The sequence below is a fragment of the Alnus glutinosa genome, chromosome 2 (genome assembly GCF_958979055.1).
Source record: "Alnus glutinosa chromosome 2, dhAlnGlut1.1, whole genome shotgun sequence".
In the NCBI taxonomy this organism is placed as follows: Eukaryota; Viridiplantae; Streptophyta; class Magnoliopsida; order Fagales; family Betulaceae; genus Alnus; species Alnus glutinosa.
In genome coordinates, this window is record NC_084887.1 from 809413 (window position 1) to 828351 (window position 18939).

The 18939-nt window shown below is 37.2% G+C and overlaps 3 protein-coding genes across 3 annotated transcripts; 2 read left to right on the forward strand and 1 right to left on the reverse strand.

The window, feature by feature from the left end:
* The first annotated feature begins 515 nt into the window (after window positions 1-515).
* LOC133861878 (SNF1-related protein kinase regulatory subunit beta-2-like) lies at window positions 516-8405 on the forward strand. Its single transcript, XM_062297697.1, has 5 exons — window positions 516-865; window positions 1396-1583; window positions 5263-5444; window positions 5541-5703; window positions 7760-8405. The coding sequence occupies exons 2-5, from the start codon at window positions 1398-1400 to the stop codon at window positions 8153-8155; spliced, it is 927 nt and encodes a 308-aa protein (XP_062153681.1). The 5' UTR covers window positions 516-865; window positions 1396-1397; the 3' UTR covers window positions 8156-8405.
* A 685-nt stretch (window positions 8406-9090) lies between these two features.
* On the reverse strand, window positions 9091-9933 carry LOC133861879 (uncharacterized). Its single transcript, XM_062297698.1, has 3 exons — window positions 9692-9933; window positions 9510-9579; window positions 9091-9413 (listed from the first exon to the last, which is right to left on the reverse strand). The coding sequence occupies exons 1-3, from the start codon at window positions 9831-9833 to the stop codon at window positions 9269-9271; spliced, it is 357 nt and encodes a 118-aa protein (XP_062153682.1). The 5' UTR covers window positions 9834-9933; the 3' UTR covers window positions 9091-9268.
* Window positions 9934-13304: 3371 nt separating this feature from the next.
* LOC133861211 (alpha-1,6-mannosyl-glycoprotein 2-beta-N-acetylglucosaminyltransferase) lies at window positions 13305-15534 on the forward strand. The gene has a single exon (XM_062296943.1). The coding sequence runs from the start codon at window positions 14047-14049 to the stop codon at window positions 15337-15339; it is 1293 nt and encodes a 430-aa protein (XP_062152927.1). The 5' UTR covers window positions 13305-14046; the 3' UTR covers window positions 15340-15534.
* The last annotated feature ends 3405 nt before the right edge of the window (window positions 15535-18939 follow it).

An 18939-nucleotide genomic window follows, 5' to 3' on the forward strand; every position in this document is an offset into this window, starting at 1 on the left:
GACTTTAAAAATTATATTTCTCAACGCAATCTCTAATACGTTCTTAATCTATCATATTTATTGCAATGCCTCATAATCTTGTGTACCCTGCTGATATATTATTGGGATTGCAATTAGAGACGAAACAACTCTCAAAATTTTAAAAATTCTCTTTATTATAAGTTTTTATGGAATAAACCTTTTAAAATTTTGTTTTTACATCTTATAAAGTTGTTGTTTTTTTTTTTTGGTAGTTTTACCCTCCCTTTGCTGATATTTTGGTTTCACCCCTTATTGCAATATCTCATTTCATGACTCAAAATGATAAAAATACCTTGGATAAGATTAAAAAATAATAATAAGAAGAAAAATGAAAAAGAAAAAGAAAAAAGAAAAAAAAGAGACAAAAATTAAGGGGGAGGGGGGAAAGGCATCAGTTTGGTATATTCTAAATGGTTTTTTTTTTTTTTTTGGAGAGGGGAATGAAAAAACAGGGCTAAAACAGTACATTGACATAGTGAAGCGGCAGGGTAGAATTGGTCCACGCATGATTATGCAGAATCAACAACTGTAGAGGAACCGACCAATGATGCCGGCAAGGCAGCATTCCTTATAGAAACCGAAGTCCACCACAAAGAGAATCTCCGAAATCGTCGGAGAGAAAAACCACTGTTCACACACTTCAGTGTTGGTGGGAGAGGGGGAGAGAAGAGACGACTTAGAGAGTGTTTTTGTCAGAAACTCACTGGGAAAACTCCTGTCTATATAACAAGCTGCAAGAGCAATGTTACCTTCTTTTCGATCAATCTTCGCTTTCCTTCTGCTTAGAAAAGTAAAAAACTTCGCTTTCCTTCCTTGTGTTCCTGAGATTCTTTTGCAAAGACGGGTATGTCACCTTAACCCAATGGTTTAATCACTTACGTATTGCCTTCTTGTTCATGTGTTTGGTCTGTTTCACGCATTCTGTTCATTGGTTTTTTTTTTTCTCCTTTTTTTTTTTTTTTTTTTTTGGTTTCTGGGCTTCGTCTACTTTCTCGCAACCTGTACGTGGCTTTGTATTTTTCTTTTTCTTCCTTTGGAATTTGATTGATTTTTGTTCCTGGGCTTGTTCTGTTAATCTGTGTCAATAAATGGGCATGGTTTTCTTTGCTCTTTGCTTTTTCTTCTTCTTTTTTCTTTAAAAAAAGTTCTGTAATAGTTTTTTTGCTTTTACTTTTTCTGTTGATGGAATAGTATTTATTTTTCTCCTTCAATGAGTTTTTGTTTATGAAAATATTGATTTTTATGGTTTGTATTATTTCTTATCATTTTTATATTTTTGGGTTATATTGTTCTTTGATAAATGGTTTTGAATCCTAATTCATACACTTTTTACAATAATAGCCAAGATTATAACTGGGATTGTTGAGTTTTCAGTAATGAGAAACGCTGGTGACAAAAAAGGTCAAGGTGGCCCTTCTGGAGTTAAGAAGTCTGAAGAAAAGTGTGAACATTATATGGAGTCTGGACAGGGTGGGACACTCCTTAATTATCATGTCCCGGGGCTCGTGGTTTACTCTCCCTCCCATAACCCCAGTGCCTACCAGTCACCCTCTAAACCAGAGGTCAGTTTCCTATTGTAATTTTCAGAAATATTTAGACATGAATATTATTTTAGAAAAAATGTGGAGAAGAATATCTTTAATTAGGCATATGTTCATCCATTTCTTTATATCAATACCAGCTGTTTTATTTTGAAGTACTGAAACGTGTTTGTAATAGCTTTGGGCTAGTCTAAAATTTGATTTTTTTTCTCTAGGCGTATGCTTCCTTTGATACGGGTTAATTGTTTGATAAAAGTCTAGTAAAAAAAAAAGGTAGGGTCCATGGAGCAGATTCTACAGTGTAATGACTGTTTTATTTGGGATCCAATCATCTTCAGCAATATCTTGTGGGAGAACAATGTTAAGGATGCAATGAGTTGTATTTTGAATAATGATGGTTCTAATCTTATCTAGGATCTCTAGTTTTTAGGATATTTATTCAAACTCAAGATACTTTATTAACGGAGCAAGTCTTTACCTTTAAAGTTCTAACCTCTCAAAGATTGAACGTATAAGCTGTGGTCATTTTAAAGCATTCTCCTTCCCGGTTTGGTAACCAGAGCCCTGTTGTATTGTACATCCTTCTAAAACCAAGGCCTCCCACTTTCATAGTAATGCAGATGGAGTCTTAAGCTTTGGGGACAAAGTTCCGATGCGTGTTCTCTTTAAAGCCCCACTAGAAGTTATGAGTCAAGGAATTCAAAGAGTTGCAAAAGACTTTGGAAAGAAGAAAAGTTGACATACGAATGAGGGAAGGGCAGTTGCCATGGTTTTGATGAGTGTAGTTCTAGAGTGATTTCTTTGATATTTTGGTAATAGAATGGCCAAGAAAAAGACGAAGGCATCGAAATCTAGTAGACCAAGGAGTTCTCTTCAAACCAAGGATAGTGATAATTTTTTTTTATTTGGTATCCAGGGCTTTGCCCCTACTAGATTTCTGGAAAACCTTGCAAAGCGCCCCTTTCACGCAGATGGGGTAAAGATTGGGCTCTCACTTGAGGCATGATCCCAATGAATTGTTTTCACTCAAGGGGGTCGAACGTTAGACTTGATGCTTCATGAGGCACTAGAGTCAACTGCCTTACCACTCGAGATGGAATTGGTTATGTGAGATCTAACTTTTTTTATGAAGAAAATGATGGATTTGCATTTGTTGGTGCCTCACCTAGACCATTTGGCATAGCATCCATCGCTTGATAGCTAGCTTTCACAAAATCAATTTTGATGCAGTGTTAAAAGCTAATCATGCGATGTATATGTGCTTGAGAGAGAGGATTTGTGGATATTTTCATGTCATACCATATTTGAGGTGGGAGATGGCTCCAAGATTAAATTCTGGCATGATCAATGGTGTGGGGATGTGGCCCTTAAGGAGGCCTTTTCAGATTTATTTGATATTGCCTGCGCAAAGGATGCCTTTGTTGCGCCTCACAAGGTGTTTTTGGGTGTTTCTAATAAGTGGAACGTGACCTTTGCTAGAGCGGCTCATGATTGGGAGGTAGATGTCTTTGGCTCTTTCTTCAAGGTGTTGTATTCAGCTAGAGTGAGACAAGGAAGTGAAGATAAGCAATGGTGGGTCCCTTCCAAAAGATGGTCGTTTAAGGTTAAATTCTTCTATTGCTCCTTGGTTTTTAGTGAAGGATGCCGCTTCCCTTGGAACAGTGTCTGCCCTTCTAGGGAGGCCTTTTTTACTTGGTTGGCAGCCCTTGGTAAGATCCTTATCATGGATAATCTCAGGAAGCGGCACGTCCTTGCGGTGTACAGATGATGCATGTGTAAGAAGAATAAAGAGTCTGTGGACCATCTTCTTTTTCATTGTGATGTGGCTTATGACACGTGGATTGCTTTTTTAGTCATTGGACTGTCTTGGGTTATGCCTAGACGTGTAATCGATCTGTATGCTTGTTGGTGGATTTCCAACAGACTATGGAGTGTTCCTGTGTGAAAGATGGTGCCTACGTAACTTTTATGGTATTTATGGAGGGAAAAGAATGATAGAAGTTTTGAAGATCGAGAGAGGATATTGGAGGATATTAAGTCCTTATTCTTCAAATATTTGTATATGTGGTCAGCTGCTTATGTGTCTCATTTAAAGATTAGTTATAGTGATATCCTTGTTCTTTTTGCTCGTTCTAGTTATATGTTTCCTTTTGTATGCTTCCTATATACTTTTGAGCACCTTACGCTCTTAATGATATATGTCGATTACTTATAAAAAAAATAAAAAGTTGATCATGCGATTTTAGTTGTAATCTGTTAGGACTATCTTAGACACATTCTATATGCCTCTGCTCCCCGGAAAACTTATGTAGGTGAAGTAAAAGCAATACCAATGGCTTTGAATCTCCCATTCCTCTCTCCTTAGGGCCAATTATTATTATTTTTTTTTATAAGTAAATGAAATTTTATAAAAAAAGCGTAAGGCGCCCCTCTAAGTACACTGAAAGTATACACAAGGAAACGCCTAAGAAGGCAAAAAAAAAACGAACAAGAAAATCAGAAAAGCTAATAGACACGGGTGACAAAAAAGCCTCCGTCCAAAGATGCAACAAATGTAAAAACGATGCAACAATATTCTCCATGAAATTCTCCAAGTCTTCAAAACACCTAAGATTTCTCTCCTTCCAAACACACCAAAGAATGCATATAGGCACCATCTTCCAAACTGCAGCATTCCTTGACCTACCCGCCTTCTACCAACAAGAAAATAAATCGACAACTCTCCTAGGTATAACCCAAGACATACCAAACTGAGAAAAGACATGATTCCACAAAGTAGAAGCCACATCACAATGAAGAAGAAGGTGGTCCACAGTTTCCCCGTCTCTTTTGCACAAGTAGTATCTATCCACAATGATGATCTTTCGCTTCCTGAGATTATTCGCTGTAAGAAAAAAGGAAAAAGAAAAAGAAAAAGAAAAAGCAGTACTAATGGCTACCTCAATTAAGGCTTGCACTTAGGACTCCAAAATATTATTCGAGAATTATATTCCTTAATTATCAACTAGGCTATCCAAAACCCATCCCAACCCATGGAATGGGAGTTACACACAATCATAGCTGACATTCATCATAACTTTTCCCACTTAAAACCTTGGATAGCAAGAGAGGTGCACCGTACAGCAAAGGCAGCAGCTTATGACTCTAGACTAATATGCCTCGTCCTATAATATCTCAAGTCTAATTCCCATTTTAAATCTCCCATATCTGTATTACTCGGTGCTTAATTGCCCAACACACACACACACACACACAAAAACAGGGTAAAAGGGGATACCTAGTAAAATTAGAGTTATTGCTTTACATGTGAAAAGGCACGCTCATAGGACTCTTCAATACAATTTTGGTCTATATACACATGCAGAGACACTTGAGGACACTCGAGAAATCCAGTTGTAGACTAGTTGTAGTTGTACATGTAAAAGATTCAGGCTTATAGTCACAGATACTTTCTATCTTTACTCAATTTGGTGCATCCCTATACACACCCTTACACTCGGGACACTTGGAAAATCTCAAGTCACAGTTAAGCTAATAAGCATGAAGGCCCATAAGGCTCTTCAATTTCTTATGGAATTTGGCTTTTACACATGCAAACATGCAGAGACACGTTTGTATGGATTTAGACTCATTTGAAATTGTACTTTTAGGTTCCTGTGACTGCATATGAATTTAAACCCATTTTTCTTTCAATTTCCAGGTGCTTGTGACTTCCATTCTTGGACCTGCTCAGATTGTGCAGTCTCAAATTCACACACTGCCTCAAAGTATAATGGATAATAAAGATGAGTTCTATGGTAGATGGATTTCTGCTGAGATAACATGGAACTGTGCTGGCAATTCAGTAGCTGTCTTGGGATCATGGGACAACTGGCAGACAATGTATCATTGCTTTTCTTTTTCCAAACTTGAACTTGATTCATTTTTGTTCTTTGACTCTATAGTTTGGTATGCTGAACTTTCTTCTGTTTCAATCAGTGAGCCCTTGCAGCGCTCACACGAAAATTTTACTGTTACAAAGGTGCTTCCAGTAGGAATCCATTACTACCGCTTCATTGTTGATGGAGCGTTGGTATGTGCTTCAGACTTGCAATGGGTCTGTGATGACTATGGAAATCACTATAATATTTTAAACTTGCAGGTAACTTATGGTTTCTGTTTTTTACTCATTATTTATAAATTGTTACAGTATTTCTTTTCATCAGTAATATTGCTTGTGGTAACTTATCAAAAAAAAAAAAGTAATATTGCTTGTGGTAGCACTATTATTATTCATAAAAAATATTGCTTGTGGTAGCACTCTCTCCCTCTCTAGTTATATTACTTATATGGTCTAATATACCTCATTACCATCCGTGTAGGTAGCATACGTCATTTTCAGCAGTAACTTATCACCTTAATTGCTATTTAATTTAATCCTTAATATCTCTCCAAATATCTTTAATAATGAAAATAGATATGTAAATTGTCTCACTCATATTACCTTTAATATGCTGCATAAAGTTGCTAACTGCTAAGGATTCAATAGATTGTTCATCTTGATAGCATGTCCCTTGCTCCAAAAGTACTACTGGCAAAAAAATCTACATCTTATCTATAATGCTACATCATATTGGAGTCTTGATGCTTCATACTTCCCCTGCACACTCTGAGCAAAGTATCATTTTTTTTTTTGGTTCCCTACCTTATTACACGATTCTCTTATGGCATTTATAATAAATCAGGGAATTGGCTTATCTCTTAGCCTCATTTAAACTCCCTCTTAAAGCTCCTTTGGTTGTTGAATAGGTAAAGAGCAGAGGAAAAACGGATCCATTGCTACATAGTGACCAAAAGGGGCATAGAAACCTTTATTCTTCTTATCCTGTCATCCTTTCAGTACTATTTTGGTTATAATCAAAGCTATATGTCATATGTATCTTTTAATTTTTGTCCTTAGCTATAATTTTTTTTGATAAGTAATAATTTCATTAAAAAGCACAAAGGGGCGCAACCCCAGTACACAGGAAATATACAAAAGAGCCCCGAATTAGAGGAGATAAACGAACATGAAAGTAAAAAATCAGCAAATAACATACAACCCGGACTATGTGCCAAAACCCACAAATATAACATATTGAGCACATTTCTACAAAGAGCCCCAACCGTAATCTCCACATCTTCAAAAAGCCTAGAATTTCTCTCTCGCCACAAGCCCCGCAAAACACATAAGGGAACCTGCTTCCAAATACGGAGAGCAGAACCACGACCTAGCAAAGTGTCCCAACTACTCAATAAATTCATAACACTACTAGGCATAACCCATTCCACCCCAAATAAGCTATAGAAATAACTCCAAACAACCCGTGCCACATCACAATGTAGAAGAAGGTGATCAACGGATTCCCCATGCTTCTTGCACATGACACACCACTCTACCATCAGAATACCACGCCTACGTAAATTATTATGAGTTAAGATCTTTCCTAAAGCAGCTGTCCAAACAAAGAATGCCACCCGCTTCGGAGCTTTAATACGCCAAATACTCTTCCACGGAAAATAAGCCGCCTCGTGACAAACTAAAACTTTATAAAAAGTTTTCACTTCAAAATTCCTCTTTTTAGAAATATTCCACACCACCCTATCGACCTCTCCGAGCCGAATCCGACTAGAGTATAATTGTTCATAGAATGATATCACCATCTCCACCTCTCAATCCTGAGCATATCGCGTAAAGAGTACATTCCAATGAGCCACACCTCCTACCACAGACAAATTATCCACCACCCAAGCATCCGGGGACCGAGCAATAGAGTACAAAGCCGGAAAGCATAACTTGAGAGGCCTGTTCCCACACCATAAATCATGCCAAAAGCGAATATGAGAACCGTCACCAACCTCGAAACGCAAGTATTTAGCTACAGTATCCCACCCCCTTTGGATAAACTTTCAAACACTCACACCATAAAGCCCCGTCACGGGTAAAGAACTCCAACCTCCCCTCAAACTCCCATAATTCAGAAATGTTTGGACATAGTTTACATTTGTTTCTTCCAATTCTGAGTAAGCATTGGATTTCTTAATTTCTGTAAATTCTTTATGTTTTCTTTTCTTTGAATGTCTTTTCAGAGTTGGATTCTTATCTTGCTACAATAGCATTCAAAATCATCTACTTACATAATTTGGTTTCACCCTGCTGGATGTATATGTGTTTACAGGAGGAAGTCCTAAAAGCGCCTTCAAATGTTCCTGCACATTTGTCTGAGTTTGAATGTCCTCCTTCCCCACCATCAAGCTATGACAATAGATTTTTCACTGATAACGATTTTTATTATAGAACCAAAGAAGGGAAGGTTCGTGAGTTGCAACCACCAGAACTACCACCACAACTAGAAGAAGCATTTTTGGATAAGCCGTCATCCTCATCTGATATTCACCATTCTCTCTCAAGGCCTGAGTTTTCACAGTTGAATCATCTGTACACTCAACAAAAGGATGGTGATCAGTATGTGGCATTCACCTCAACACATAGGTTTGGCAATAAATATGTTACGGCAATATTATTTAAGCCTTTGCCCGACCAGATAAACAAATCCTTTTCTTTTTCTTTTTAGATATTGAAGTTAGCTTTTATTTGGCATCTATGACTTTCTCATCGATTTAGTAGGTGAGGCAAAGAGTTAGCCCAGGGTAGAGTAGGATCTTTTGCAATATATTTCACTAGAACAATTGCTATTCATTTTGAGCATAATTATTTGCCTTTTACTTCTTTCTCATTCCTAAGATTCTGTACCTTTGTAGAGAATTCACATTTCTTTGGATATAATCGAATTTGCAAGGCTTTTACTAGTGAGCCGACAATAATGCAAGTGTATTCTATTCCTTTGAATCTGATGGCATTTGATGGCACCCAATGATAAAAGGCATGTTTGGTTTAATGTGCGATGCTGTTGATTTGATTAAACGGCAACTAGAGTAGGAATATGCAGCATGTTATATCTTTGTTCAGCTAAATTTTCATGGTTCGAGGCCTGCTGCATTGTAGTTGAGATTCTGCTCAAAATTAACTAAGTTTGTAACTTCCACAATCTTTTTAGTATTTACAATCAATGCTTATGACTATGACCCAAAAAAAAAAACAAAAGAAGCCTATTTGCATCCCCAGATTTTCTAATTATACTGTGGTAATATATAATGATAACTTCACTTGCCAAAAAATTAAGTAGTTATCATTTTAGATTCTGCAATGTACAGAGAGTGGGATGAATTGAAAGGAATAGCAAATTGTGTGTCATCCATTTGTGAATGTTGAGACTGAGTTCTCTCTTAGATCCCTGTGTTGTTTCCTGCCTTTTGTGCATGCCCTTCGATTCAAAAGACTTGATCGAAACTAAATGGTTGAAATAACCAAAAGTGCAAACTGGTTGAAATAATCAAAATGCAATAAAAGGAAGCCAAGCCAAGAGCTCCCCTAGTCCTTGTTGCCCTTCTCTCATCAACATTTTTGCTTAATCAAGAGCATGAAATGGTTATAATCAGCCAACAATGATAATAGTTGAATTACTATGTTTCATCTAAGAAACCCATAAATATTCAAGCGATTGTTGAAGAACATATGCCTCGACCGGACTACCGCCATGCGGTCGACTGTTCAAACAGGTTACTAACTGAATAAGACTAGGCATTCATGTCATGTTGCTGCTGTTTGCATCAGATTCCTAATCAAATCATCGAATGGGTACCTTAACCCAGCCATTAGCAAAAGCAATGGCTAAGATTACAAAAGGTGTCGACATGCCAAATATGATAATGTAAGGAATAGGGGTCTTCATGGGATTCTCCCCTTCCCTTTCTCCTGCTGTTTGCCAATACCTGCAATTAGCAAAGTTATTGCCATGACATGTTTTGCTGCAGAATTCAATGGTTTGAATTATTGAAGCAAAGATTACAAATGAGTGGAAGACTTACTGTTCTGGTTCTTCCTCTCGAGTTATGAATTTCTTCTTTCCCCCCTTATTGATTTCTCCTTCCCCACCACCTAACAGGACCAAAATTTTATCCTCTCAAGTTATCATCTTTCAGCCAAAGTTTGCTCAAAATTAAACAATGAAATTTGAGAAAATACACTTGAATACAGAGAAATCTCTCACCCAATTTTGCATGAATTTTCAAATGGTGAACCCTTGTCTTTGGTATAATGTAAGTGCAAGAGAAAGGAGATGATGAAGATGGTTTAGGTGGGAGTGGAAACTTGGTGCTGAAAGAAGAAGAGAGTGCCACTTTGGCTGCCATTTTTTTCCTGGGAATTGTGTGAACTCTTTGCTCATTCCCTGACCATCACATATATCTGTTTTGGATAGGATTTGGTAGCATTGATATTTACAGTTCTGGATATTATTAACCTTGTGAGATCAACATATGACCAGCATGTCCAAATTGAACCACCTCTGTTTCAGGTATGTGGTGTAGAATCATAGCTAAAATGAGTGGACAAAAAGTACTGTCCATTTGGGGGTGCATCGTATATCCTGCACCTTAGGTGTATCAAATAACATTTTCGTCTAACCCTTACCCTGTGTGGCTCATATAATTTTATTTAAAAATAAATAAAAATGTATCAAATATCATAACTGGTTACACAGATATTCTTAGTAATTTTCTTGTCAGTAAATTGAGAGAGCTTTTATAAGCTCTTATCTGTCCGAACAGGTCTCGTGTAATCCACCCTCTCCTCAGGCAAATGGGTCCCATACTAACAATTTAGTTAGCAAGTTGCTGAGAATCTATATCCTATCAGATTGGTGCTCCATGTCCATTTCTAGTTGAGTAATCAAGAACCACCGGTGTTAAAAACTTGAAACTTATTGGAAGAGATGAATTTAATCTTTTATATTCTAACATTTCGCTATTCTTTTATATTTTCATTGGCAATATGTTTTCTTTCAGAAAGTTTGGTCCAATTAGGGCTGCATTCGAGCCGAGTTTGGGACTGCCGGAACGAGCCGAGACTTCAATCGAGCTCGAGCGGCCTCGAGCTCGATTGGAGTTTTTGTAAATCTTTTAACTTAAAAAAATAGTAAAACAAAACTTTTCCAACACCCAACTGGCACAAAACCACCGCACAAAAGGTCTGTGACCACGTGAGACGACTACTCCGACATGCTCTATGGCCGGAGACCACCCAGCAATGAAGACCCACAAAAAACCTTCCCTAGATTTTCATGCTCACCCCATTGATCCACCACAGTGACCGCACGACGACACTCCCTTAGGCCAAAGACAGCGGCCCATTGCCACCACGCGGTGCAATCGCCACTGACGCGCCAAGGCCACAGCGCTGAGCAAGCTCTCTCTGCGTTTCCTTTCTTCTCTAGTGTTTCTTCTTTTTGGTTTTTGTTTTGACAAAGAGCACATCTTGTCTTGTCTTTCGTGCAACAGAAGAGGGAGAAGATATTTCTTCTCCCTCATTCAGCCACAGCCACACACGTGGCTGTGGCATTATCCAATTCTAAATTTTTATAATATATGCAAATACAAATCATTAATTTGTCTAATCTCATTCCAAATTCTTCCAAATAAATTAATTTTTTTAGATAAAAATTATGAATTGAAATGAAAAAATCAGAACTTCAAAAAATTATGTAAATTTAAATGAATATCTCATACTTATTACTTAATAACTAAAATGCATACTTATATTATAAATCCCATTTTTATTAATACAAATATATTTATATTAATAAATATGTATATATATAAATATATATGAGCAAGCTAACGATTCGAGCTGAAAGAGTCGAGTCGAACTTATATGAGCCAAGCTCACGAGCTTTATCCGAACCGAGTTTATACGAGTATGTCTCGTTTAATATTCGAATAGATTATTATGTTCACAAATGGCTCATTTATTATTCGAATTGAGTTTAACCGAGTTGAGTCGAACCGAGTTCACGAGCAGCTGAGCTCATTTAACACCCCTATGTTCAATTATGAATTTTTTTTTTTCACCATTGGATAGACAAGTTTTTTCTTTATAAATATATATATAAGAAGCTCAAAATTTGGTGGGGATTTTAATGTCAATATGATATAATTGGCCTATCAAAACCTTGTTTAGGAGGGTTGGCAAACAATTCTTCAAAAGTAACATCATTATCTATCAATATCCATCTATTACCTTTTGCATAATTATCCTTTCACATGAAGGAAAGTGGGAAAAGAGTGATCCAGGCCTTCTACCATCATGATAATGAACTGACAACCAAATACAAAAGCAGTCCCAATCATGTTTGAACAATTTGAAGAAAAAATCTTAAAAGAGAATCATGAAAATCGGACAGATTTGATTACAGTTTAAAAATAAATAAATAAATAAATAAATTAAAAAAAAAAAAGAAAAAAAAGAAAAAAAAAAGGAAAGATAAAAAGATTGAAGTGTCGAACTGGGGAGAGCCTCCCCACGACACAAACAGGGGACCAACCAAGCATCTTTGACTTGGTCTTGGTGGCTAGTTGGGTTTAGGGTTTAAGAATCAGAACGAAGATATATATATATATATATATTATAATAAAATTTCAAATTAAAAGTTGTGGTAATGTGGTGCAAAAACTGACCTTTCCCAACAAGCAAGTTAGAATTAGGAATTCTTTTTTACAGGTAAATATGAAGAGGAAGAGGATGAAGCTCCACGGTTTGGGAAAGGAGCACCCAATTTTGACTAGACTTTGAATCCCAAAACACCTAAAGAAGTATTTAAAATAGTATTATTATATTCATTTTAGGTAGTAAATGAGACTTTTCTTCCCTTAGCAGAATTGGGCATTACATCAATGGGATTAAGTTAGAACTCAATTCCCTTCATTACTCTACTGCACTTCATATGAAAATGAAGCAAATTCTACTACTCATATTTTAACAATAGTAATTGTGTTTAATATTATGGACTCAATATGGGTAGAGGAAACTCCACCTTATGTCTCTGATATTGTTTTCCAGAAGTTTTTACGATCTTGATTATTGACCTTAGGGTCCTAAATTTATTTTGTAAAGGTGGTTTTTTGTTCCAAAAAAAAAAATAATAAATAGAACTACAAGAACAATAATAAAGGGCTTGGACATTACTGATATAATTAATGTTTTAGGGTGAGGATCGACCGCAATGAACTGCCTGTCAGCCCGTGTAGGTGGGGGCTCATATGTTCGGACAATCCGACCTAAGTAGGTGAGCCTCCTCGCCTATCTCTTATGGGGTGACAATTCAATATAAGTATTAGGTTTGGATCGTATGTAGACATAGGCATAAAACTATATAGATCAACCATAATTTGACTCATTTAATTAATTGGATTAGATTACTTTACCCTAATTTACTAATTTTGTGTCTGATACTATTTAAAACAATTATCTCAAGCTTTCTCAAACAATATTCGGACAATCCGACCTAAGTAGGTGAGCTCCCTCGCCTATCTCTTATAGGGTGACAATTCATATTTAAATATCGGGTTCGAATCATATGAAGACATAGACATAATACTAAATAGATCAATCATAATTTGACTCATTTAATTAATTAAATTAGATTACTTAACCATAATTTACTAATTTTGTGTCTAATACTATTTAAAACAATTTTCTCAAGCTTTACAAAAAGTTATCAATTAAATTTGGCACCCTTTGAAACACCAAATTTAACTAATATTATATATATATATATATATATAAGTAAGGGTATCCCCTAGGCCCTACCCATAAGGCCCGGGAAGCGCCCATAGTTAGCCCCTTTTGGAAGGAAGTCGTCTGCAATGTCACTTTTAAGTTTTAGCCCCCTCATGTTGACTCCATGATTTCCATACAAATCTATAGGAGGCTTTTGTCATACCTTGCAATTGAAGCATATTCCTTGTTTTTCAGTTTTTCATTTTGGAGAACTCCCTTGAAGTCTCCGGCTCTTTGATTAGACGGGGAACCCAACTAAAGGAAGTTTCCTCCCATTTTGTCCTCTCTTCTGTTCTTCAAGTCCGTCAACTGTGCAATCCAGCCCGTTGATCTCAGAGGTATTCAACTTTCCGAAGCAATTCAAAGGTTGTACTGTAGATTTGTTGATTACCCACTTGGGATCCCCCGATTTTTCCACCTAGGTTTTGCTATATTTCATTGACCAAAACCTTGATTCATGGTAGCTGATTGAATCGAAGCAACAAGGGGCACAAGTTTCGGTTCATGGGTATCAGCTAACACGAGCCCTGCGTGCTTTCAGTCTCAATTTGAAGGCTGTAACAGAGGTTTTTGATGTTATCCTTTTAATTATTCACTCTGTTCGCAAATGGGTTGGTACAGTTTTTGGTGTTTGACACTAGTGTAGAATCAAGTTTTGGTTTTTCCTCATTGGAGAATTTTGGCGGGTTTTATTTAATTATTTCTCTGAGCTCTGAAGCTAATGATGCTGTTATTGTACAATCGTTGAAACCTCTTTGGCACTTTGTATTTTGTTAGTGACTTAGTTTTATGGCTACTAACAAGAAACCCAATTTCAAAGTTGCGGCCTTGCGTCGTCTCTTGTCTGTAGTTTTCATCACTTTGTTAGGGGTTTTGCTTCTGATATTTCTCCTTCGAACGAATTCAACTTCAGATTTTGTGTCACCGTCTTTGGATGAAATAGATGAACTTAGTTATAATTATTCAGATTCCAGAGAAAAACTCGGTCTCCCTAAACAGAATAAACTGTCGGTTCATTTGGAGAAGCGAAACCAGTTGCCCCCAAGAAATCTAGATCTATATCCGAGTCTAGCCGAGGATCATATAACTATTGTTCTCTATGTACATAACCGGCCCCAATATCTCCGTGTGGTCGTGGATAGCCTGTCGCATGTAGTGGGAATAAGTGAAACTTTGCTCATAGTTAGCCATGATGGCTACTTTGAAGAGATGAACAAGATTGTTGAAGGGATCAGATTTTGCCAGGTGAAACAGATTTTTGCTCCTTATTCCCCCCATGTCTTTTCCAAAAGCTTTCCGGGGGTCTCACCGAGTGACTGTAAGGATAAAGATGATGCGGCAAAGAAGCATTGTAAAGGGAACCCTGATCAGTATGGAAACCACCGGTCACCGAAGATTGTGTCATTAAAGCATCACTGGTGGTGGATGATGAACACAGTGTGGGATGGATTGAAGGAGACCCATGGACACGAAGGTCATATTCTTTTCATAGAGGAGGACCACTTCATATTTCCCAATGCATATAGCAACTTACGGATACTTACAGAACTGAAGTCTCATAAATGCCCTGATTGTTATGCTGCAAATTTAGCACCTTTGGATGTGAACTCAAGAGGAGAGGGGTGGGATAGCTTGATTGCAGAGAAAATGGGAAATGTGGGTTATTCCTTCAATCGTACTGTTTGGAGGAAAATCCATAGGAAGGGAAGAGAATTTTGTTTCTTTGATGATTACAATTGGGATATAACCATGTGGGCAACTGTTTATCCTTCATTTGGTGGTTCTGTTTACACATTACGAGGGCCTAGGACTAGTGCAGTTCACTTTGGGAGGTGTGGTCTGCATCAGGGCCAGGGAGAGAATAATGCTTGCATTGACAATGGTGGGGTAAAAGTTGGTATGGAAGAGAATGATAAAGTTGCTAATATCAAATCAGAATGGGAAGTGCATATCCATACGCATGAGTCCGGATATAAAGCTGGATTCAAGGGTTGGGGTGGTTGGGGAGATGAGAGAGACCGCCAGTTGTGCTTAAGTTTTGCTCGCATGTATCATGCCATAGACACTGTCCCCACTTCCTGAAGAGTTGACATTGCGGCATTTTGATTTTTTCCAACTGTTGTAACTAGTGAGGTCTGGTTATTTTTTGTTGAGTAATTTAAAGGTAGCATAATTTGCTGTTTTTCCTTTGTTATATCTCACATATCTTCAAAAAATTTCTTCACAATACTGCAAGAATCAAATAAAATTTTTCTATCTGCTATGGTGAATACATTATGGTCTGATATTTTGTGTATCTGACGTTGATGACAGGCCGTGAGACAACAGATTGGCCTTCTATTAATTAACAGAGATTACTTGTCTGTTGTGTTGTGCTCAGTTTCTTTTGCTCTTCCAGGTGTAGTCTCGCTCTTTCTCTCAGTGTTGATCTGATGAGTAGCCAGTTCTTTCTCTCAGTGTTGATCTGATGAGTAGCCAGTTCTTTTTTTGGTCTCTTTATGCATATCTGTGCGTGTATGTCCGCACGTAGACGTGATTCAGTCCTTGGGATTTGGTGCCTATGGATTTGAAAGCTGCGTCTTCTTTTACCCAAGAATTTATATGCTACTTGCTTATCTTATAACATGAGATAAATGATTTATCACTTTGAATCATAATTTGTCAAAGGTTCCACACTGCATTCATTGGATAAAACACTAGATAAGCTTCATGCTTTCACCCAAAGCTGTTAAAGTGCAATTTATGGTTTCTATAATGGAGATATTGCTTCATCTTGGTTGATAAAGTTGTCAATAGCGCTGTTAAAGCATGTCTTTGTATGTCTATATGTATAGAGAGAGCAATAAACTTGAACTTTGGGCTACTGGAGTGAATACTGAAAAGTGATGAGCATTAGAAAGCTAGCTGAGTTTCCACTTTCTAGGGGATGATATTGATGCCAGAAGCTATTTTCTCGTTCAGTTGTGTGAGGGAAATAATCTTGGATAAAAGAAGAAAATAACAAACTGCCTGAATGAACTAAAGAGCGTTTGACTGTTTGAGACGAGCACTGTGTGTGTGTGTGTCTCCTTGTCAGTGCGTGTGCGCTTGCATGCAAGAATTGCTGTCATTCTACTTGGATTTTCTTTCTTTTTTCTGCCTTTTCTACTGCAGGTCAGGTATATACTGTGACTGATATTTTCAGTGTGTTTATATCCTCTTTCTTTGGATACCGCATTACCGCGCCATCTTTTCAGCGGCCAAGACTCATTGCTTAAGCTTTTTGCCTTTTTGGTAGTGCGTCTTCCAGCTTGCAACTAGCAGGTTCCACACTCCAGGTTGCATTCAGTGTGCCCGGTGGAAGTAGGGGTGTACATGCAGACAGATATTAACTGCTCGTATTTGTTATTTATAGTCTGTACATGCGAATGTGGTTAGCAAAAATTATCATTCATAAATACGGATAACAATTTTAAGGTATGCTGATGCAAATAATAACTAGGGGTGAGCACAGGGCAGATTTTTGCCATTTTCGCCCCACCCCGCAACCTTGTGGGTTTAGGAAATCTCACCCCTGAACCGCAAAAAATCACTTACATCCGTACGGGGTGGGGTGGTGCGGGGAGGAGTGATGCGAGGCGAGGGGTGTGGGTTGGGCGGAGCGGGTTTTTTTTTTTTTTTCTTAAAAAAAAAAAAAAGCACAGGAACTCCGAAGACTCTGAACAGAAAAGCAATGTATAGGACCTCAACAAGCATAAGAACATAGAAGCAATGTACCAAACAAGCAATGTACAGAGAAGTAATGCACACAAATAAAAAACAATATAAATAAAAATGAGTAGAATCATCATTGTAACTCACCAGGAAGAAGATGGGCCAAGAGAAATGTTACTCTTATAGGAACTCAGTTCTTGCCTTTTCCCTTCTGGTTTGAGTGTCGGCTACTTTCGCTGTAGTAAAGCTGTAAGTGGCCTTCAAATTCAGGTAAGAACTACTGGTGGTGGTGGTGGTGATTATCAATGGGCGGAGGCCTTGAAGCTGCTGCTGAAGCCATGAAGAAGGGCAAGTGTGGTCCGGAGGGGTCTCTTCCTCATAAATCATAATCAAAGGAAAGGAAGAAGACGAAGGGGTGAGGGGGTGAAGGAGAAAAGGAAGAAGAAGAGGGGGCAAGCGGCGCATGGGTTTTTTAAGGTTAAGAACTTATGTGGCTCAGAAAATGACAAAGGGGTTAGGGTTTTTTCTAGGTCTTATAAGGGTGCGGGGTGAGGCGGGGTGGGGATCCGATGGATTAAAAATCCTAAACCCACAACCCGCCCTGCACGGTTTTACAAAAAACCAAACGCTGCCCGCAATTTTGAACGCAAGAATCGGCCTGTGTGGGTTGGCGCGGGGCGGTTCTTGCAGGTCAGGGTAGTTTTCACAGTTTTTGCCCACCCCTAATAATAATTGCATTATATATATATATATATATATATTCTACTTATGAATGTGTAATATTTATACAATTTATGTTTTTTATATTATGAATTTGTAATATTATTTTTTTATGTTGGATTTGTGATTTATGTGTTTTTATGTTTGTTGGTTCGATTGTTATGCTTATTAAATCATATGAATAAAAAAACATAAGGGTGTTTCTTGTGAGCATTGTTTACCATAAATATTTTGAGGTTGTCATCCCATTTTTTTTCCTTGGTTTTACATGTTTTTAGTGCTACATTATATTTTCAAAACAAGCCTAAAAGATTAAAATCGGTCACAATTATTTTTAAAAGCGTTTAAAATAGGCTCATTATCTATTTGCGGATAACGGTTAATAACTGCACGGATGCAGATAGTAAAAAATGATACGGATGCGGATATCTAAAAGTGATATCGACATTTTGCGAATACGTGTGGAAATATCACAAATAACCGTGCAGTTATTTACATATACACCCCTAACAGGAAGTAGAAAGGGGTGGTTGTAACCAATGTTCTTCATGTCGTGCTTTTTGTCACTTTTTTGCCCTTCATCATATGATTCTATCCTAAGTCATAATAACTCAAATTTATGGCTGAAATTTTTTACACTACTTACGGACTTGATACAAATCCAATATGAAATTAGCGGATTAGGATTGAGGAGTGTAATTCTTTTAATTAAATGATTAGGGTTTGAGTTAACCAATATATCATCTTATACACATGCCTCATTACAATCCAAACCCGATATGTAATATAAAGGCTGTCAATTTTTACACAACTAGTAGATCTAACACGAACTCAATATAAAATTAGCGGGTTAAGATTAAGACTATGTGTACATAATCTTATATACATGCATCGATACGATTCGAACCCAACAATTTATTATGCTTGCTTGGACTTGGAACCTTGGAAATTGCGTTTTTTCTCTGTTGGAAGCCTATATTAACGGGAGACATGTCACATAATTCTCCATTACTAAAATACATATAACTTCCTCAAACTACCACCACATTGTCAATGTCCCCCCAAACTACTAATTGTGTCAATCTCCCCTTCTAAACTACGGAAAAATATCAATGTCCCCCTAATGACAAAAATACCCTTCATACAATCATTAATTTTTTTTTTTTTAAAAAAAAACTACATAATTATTTAAAAAAAATCTAAAATAACAAAAAGTTATAAAAATAATATTTTGTTTACTTAAGTATTTTTAAAAAAAAAAAAAAAATC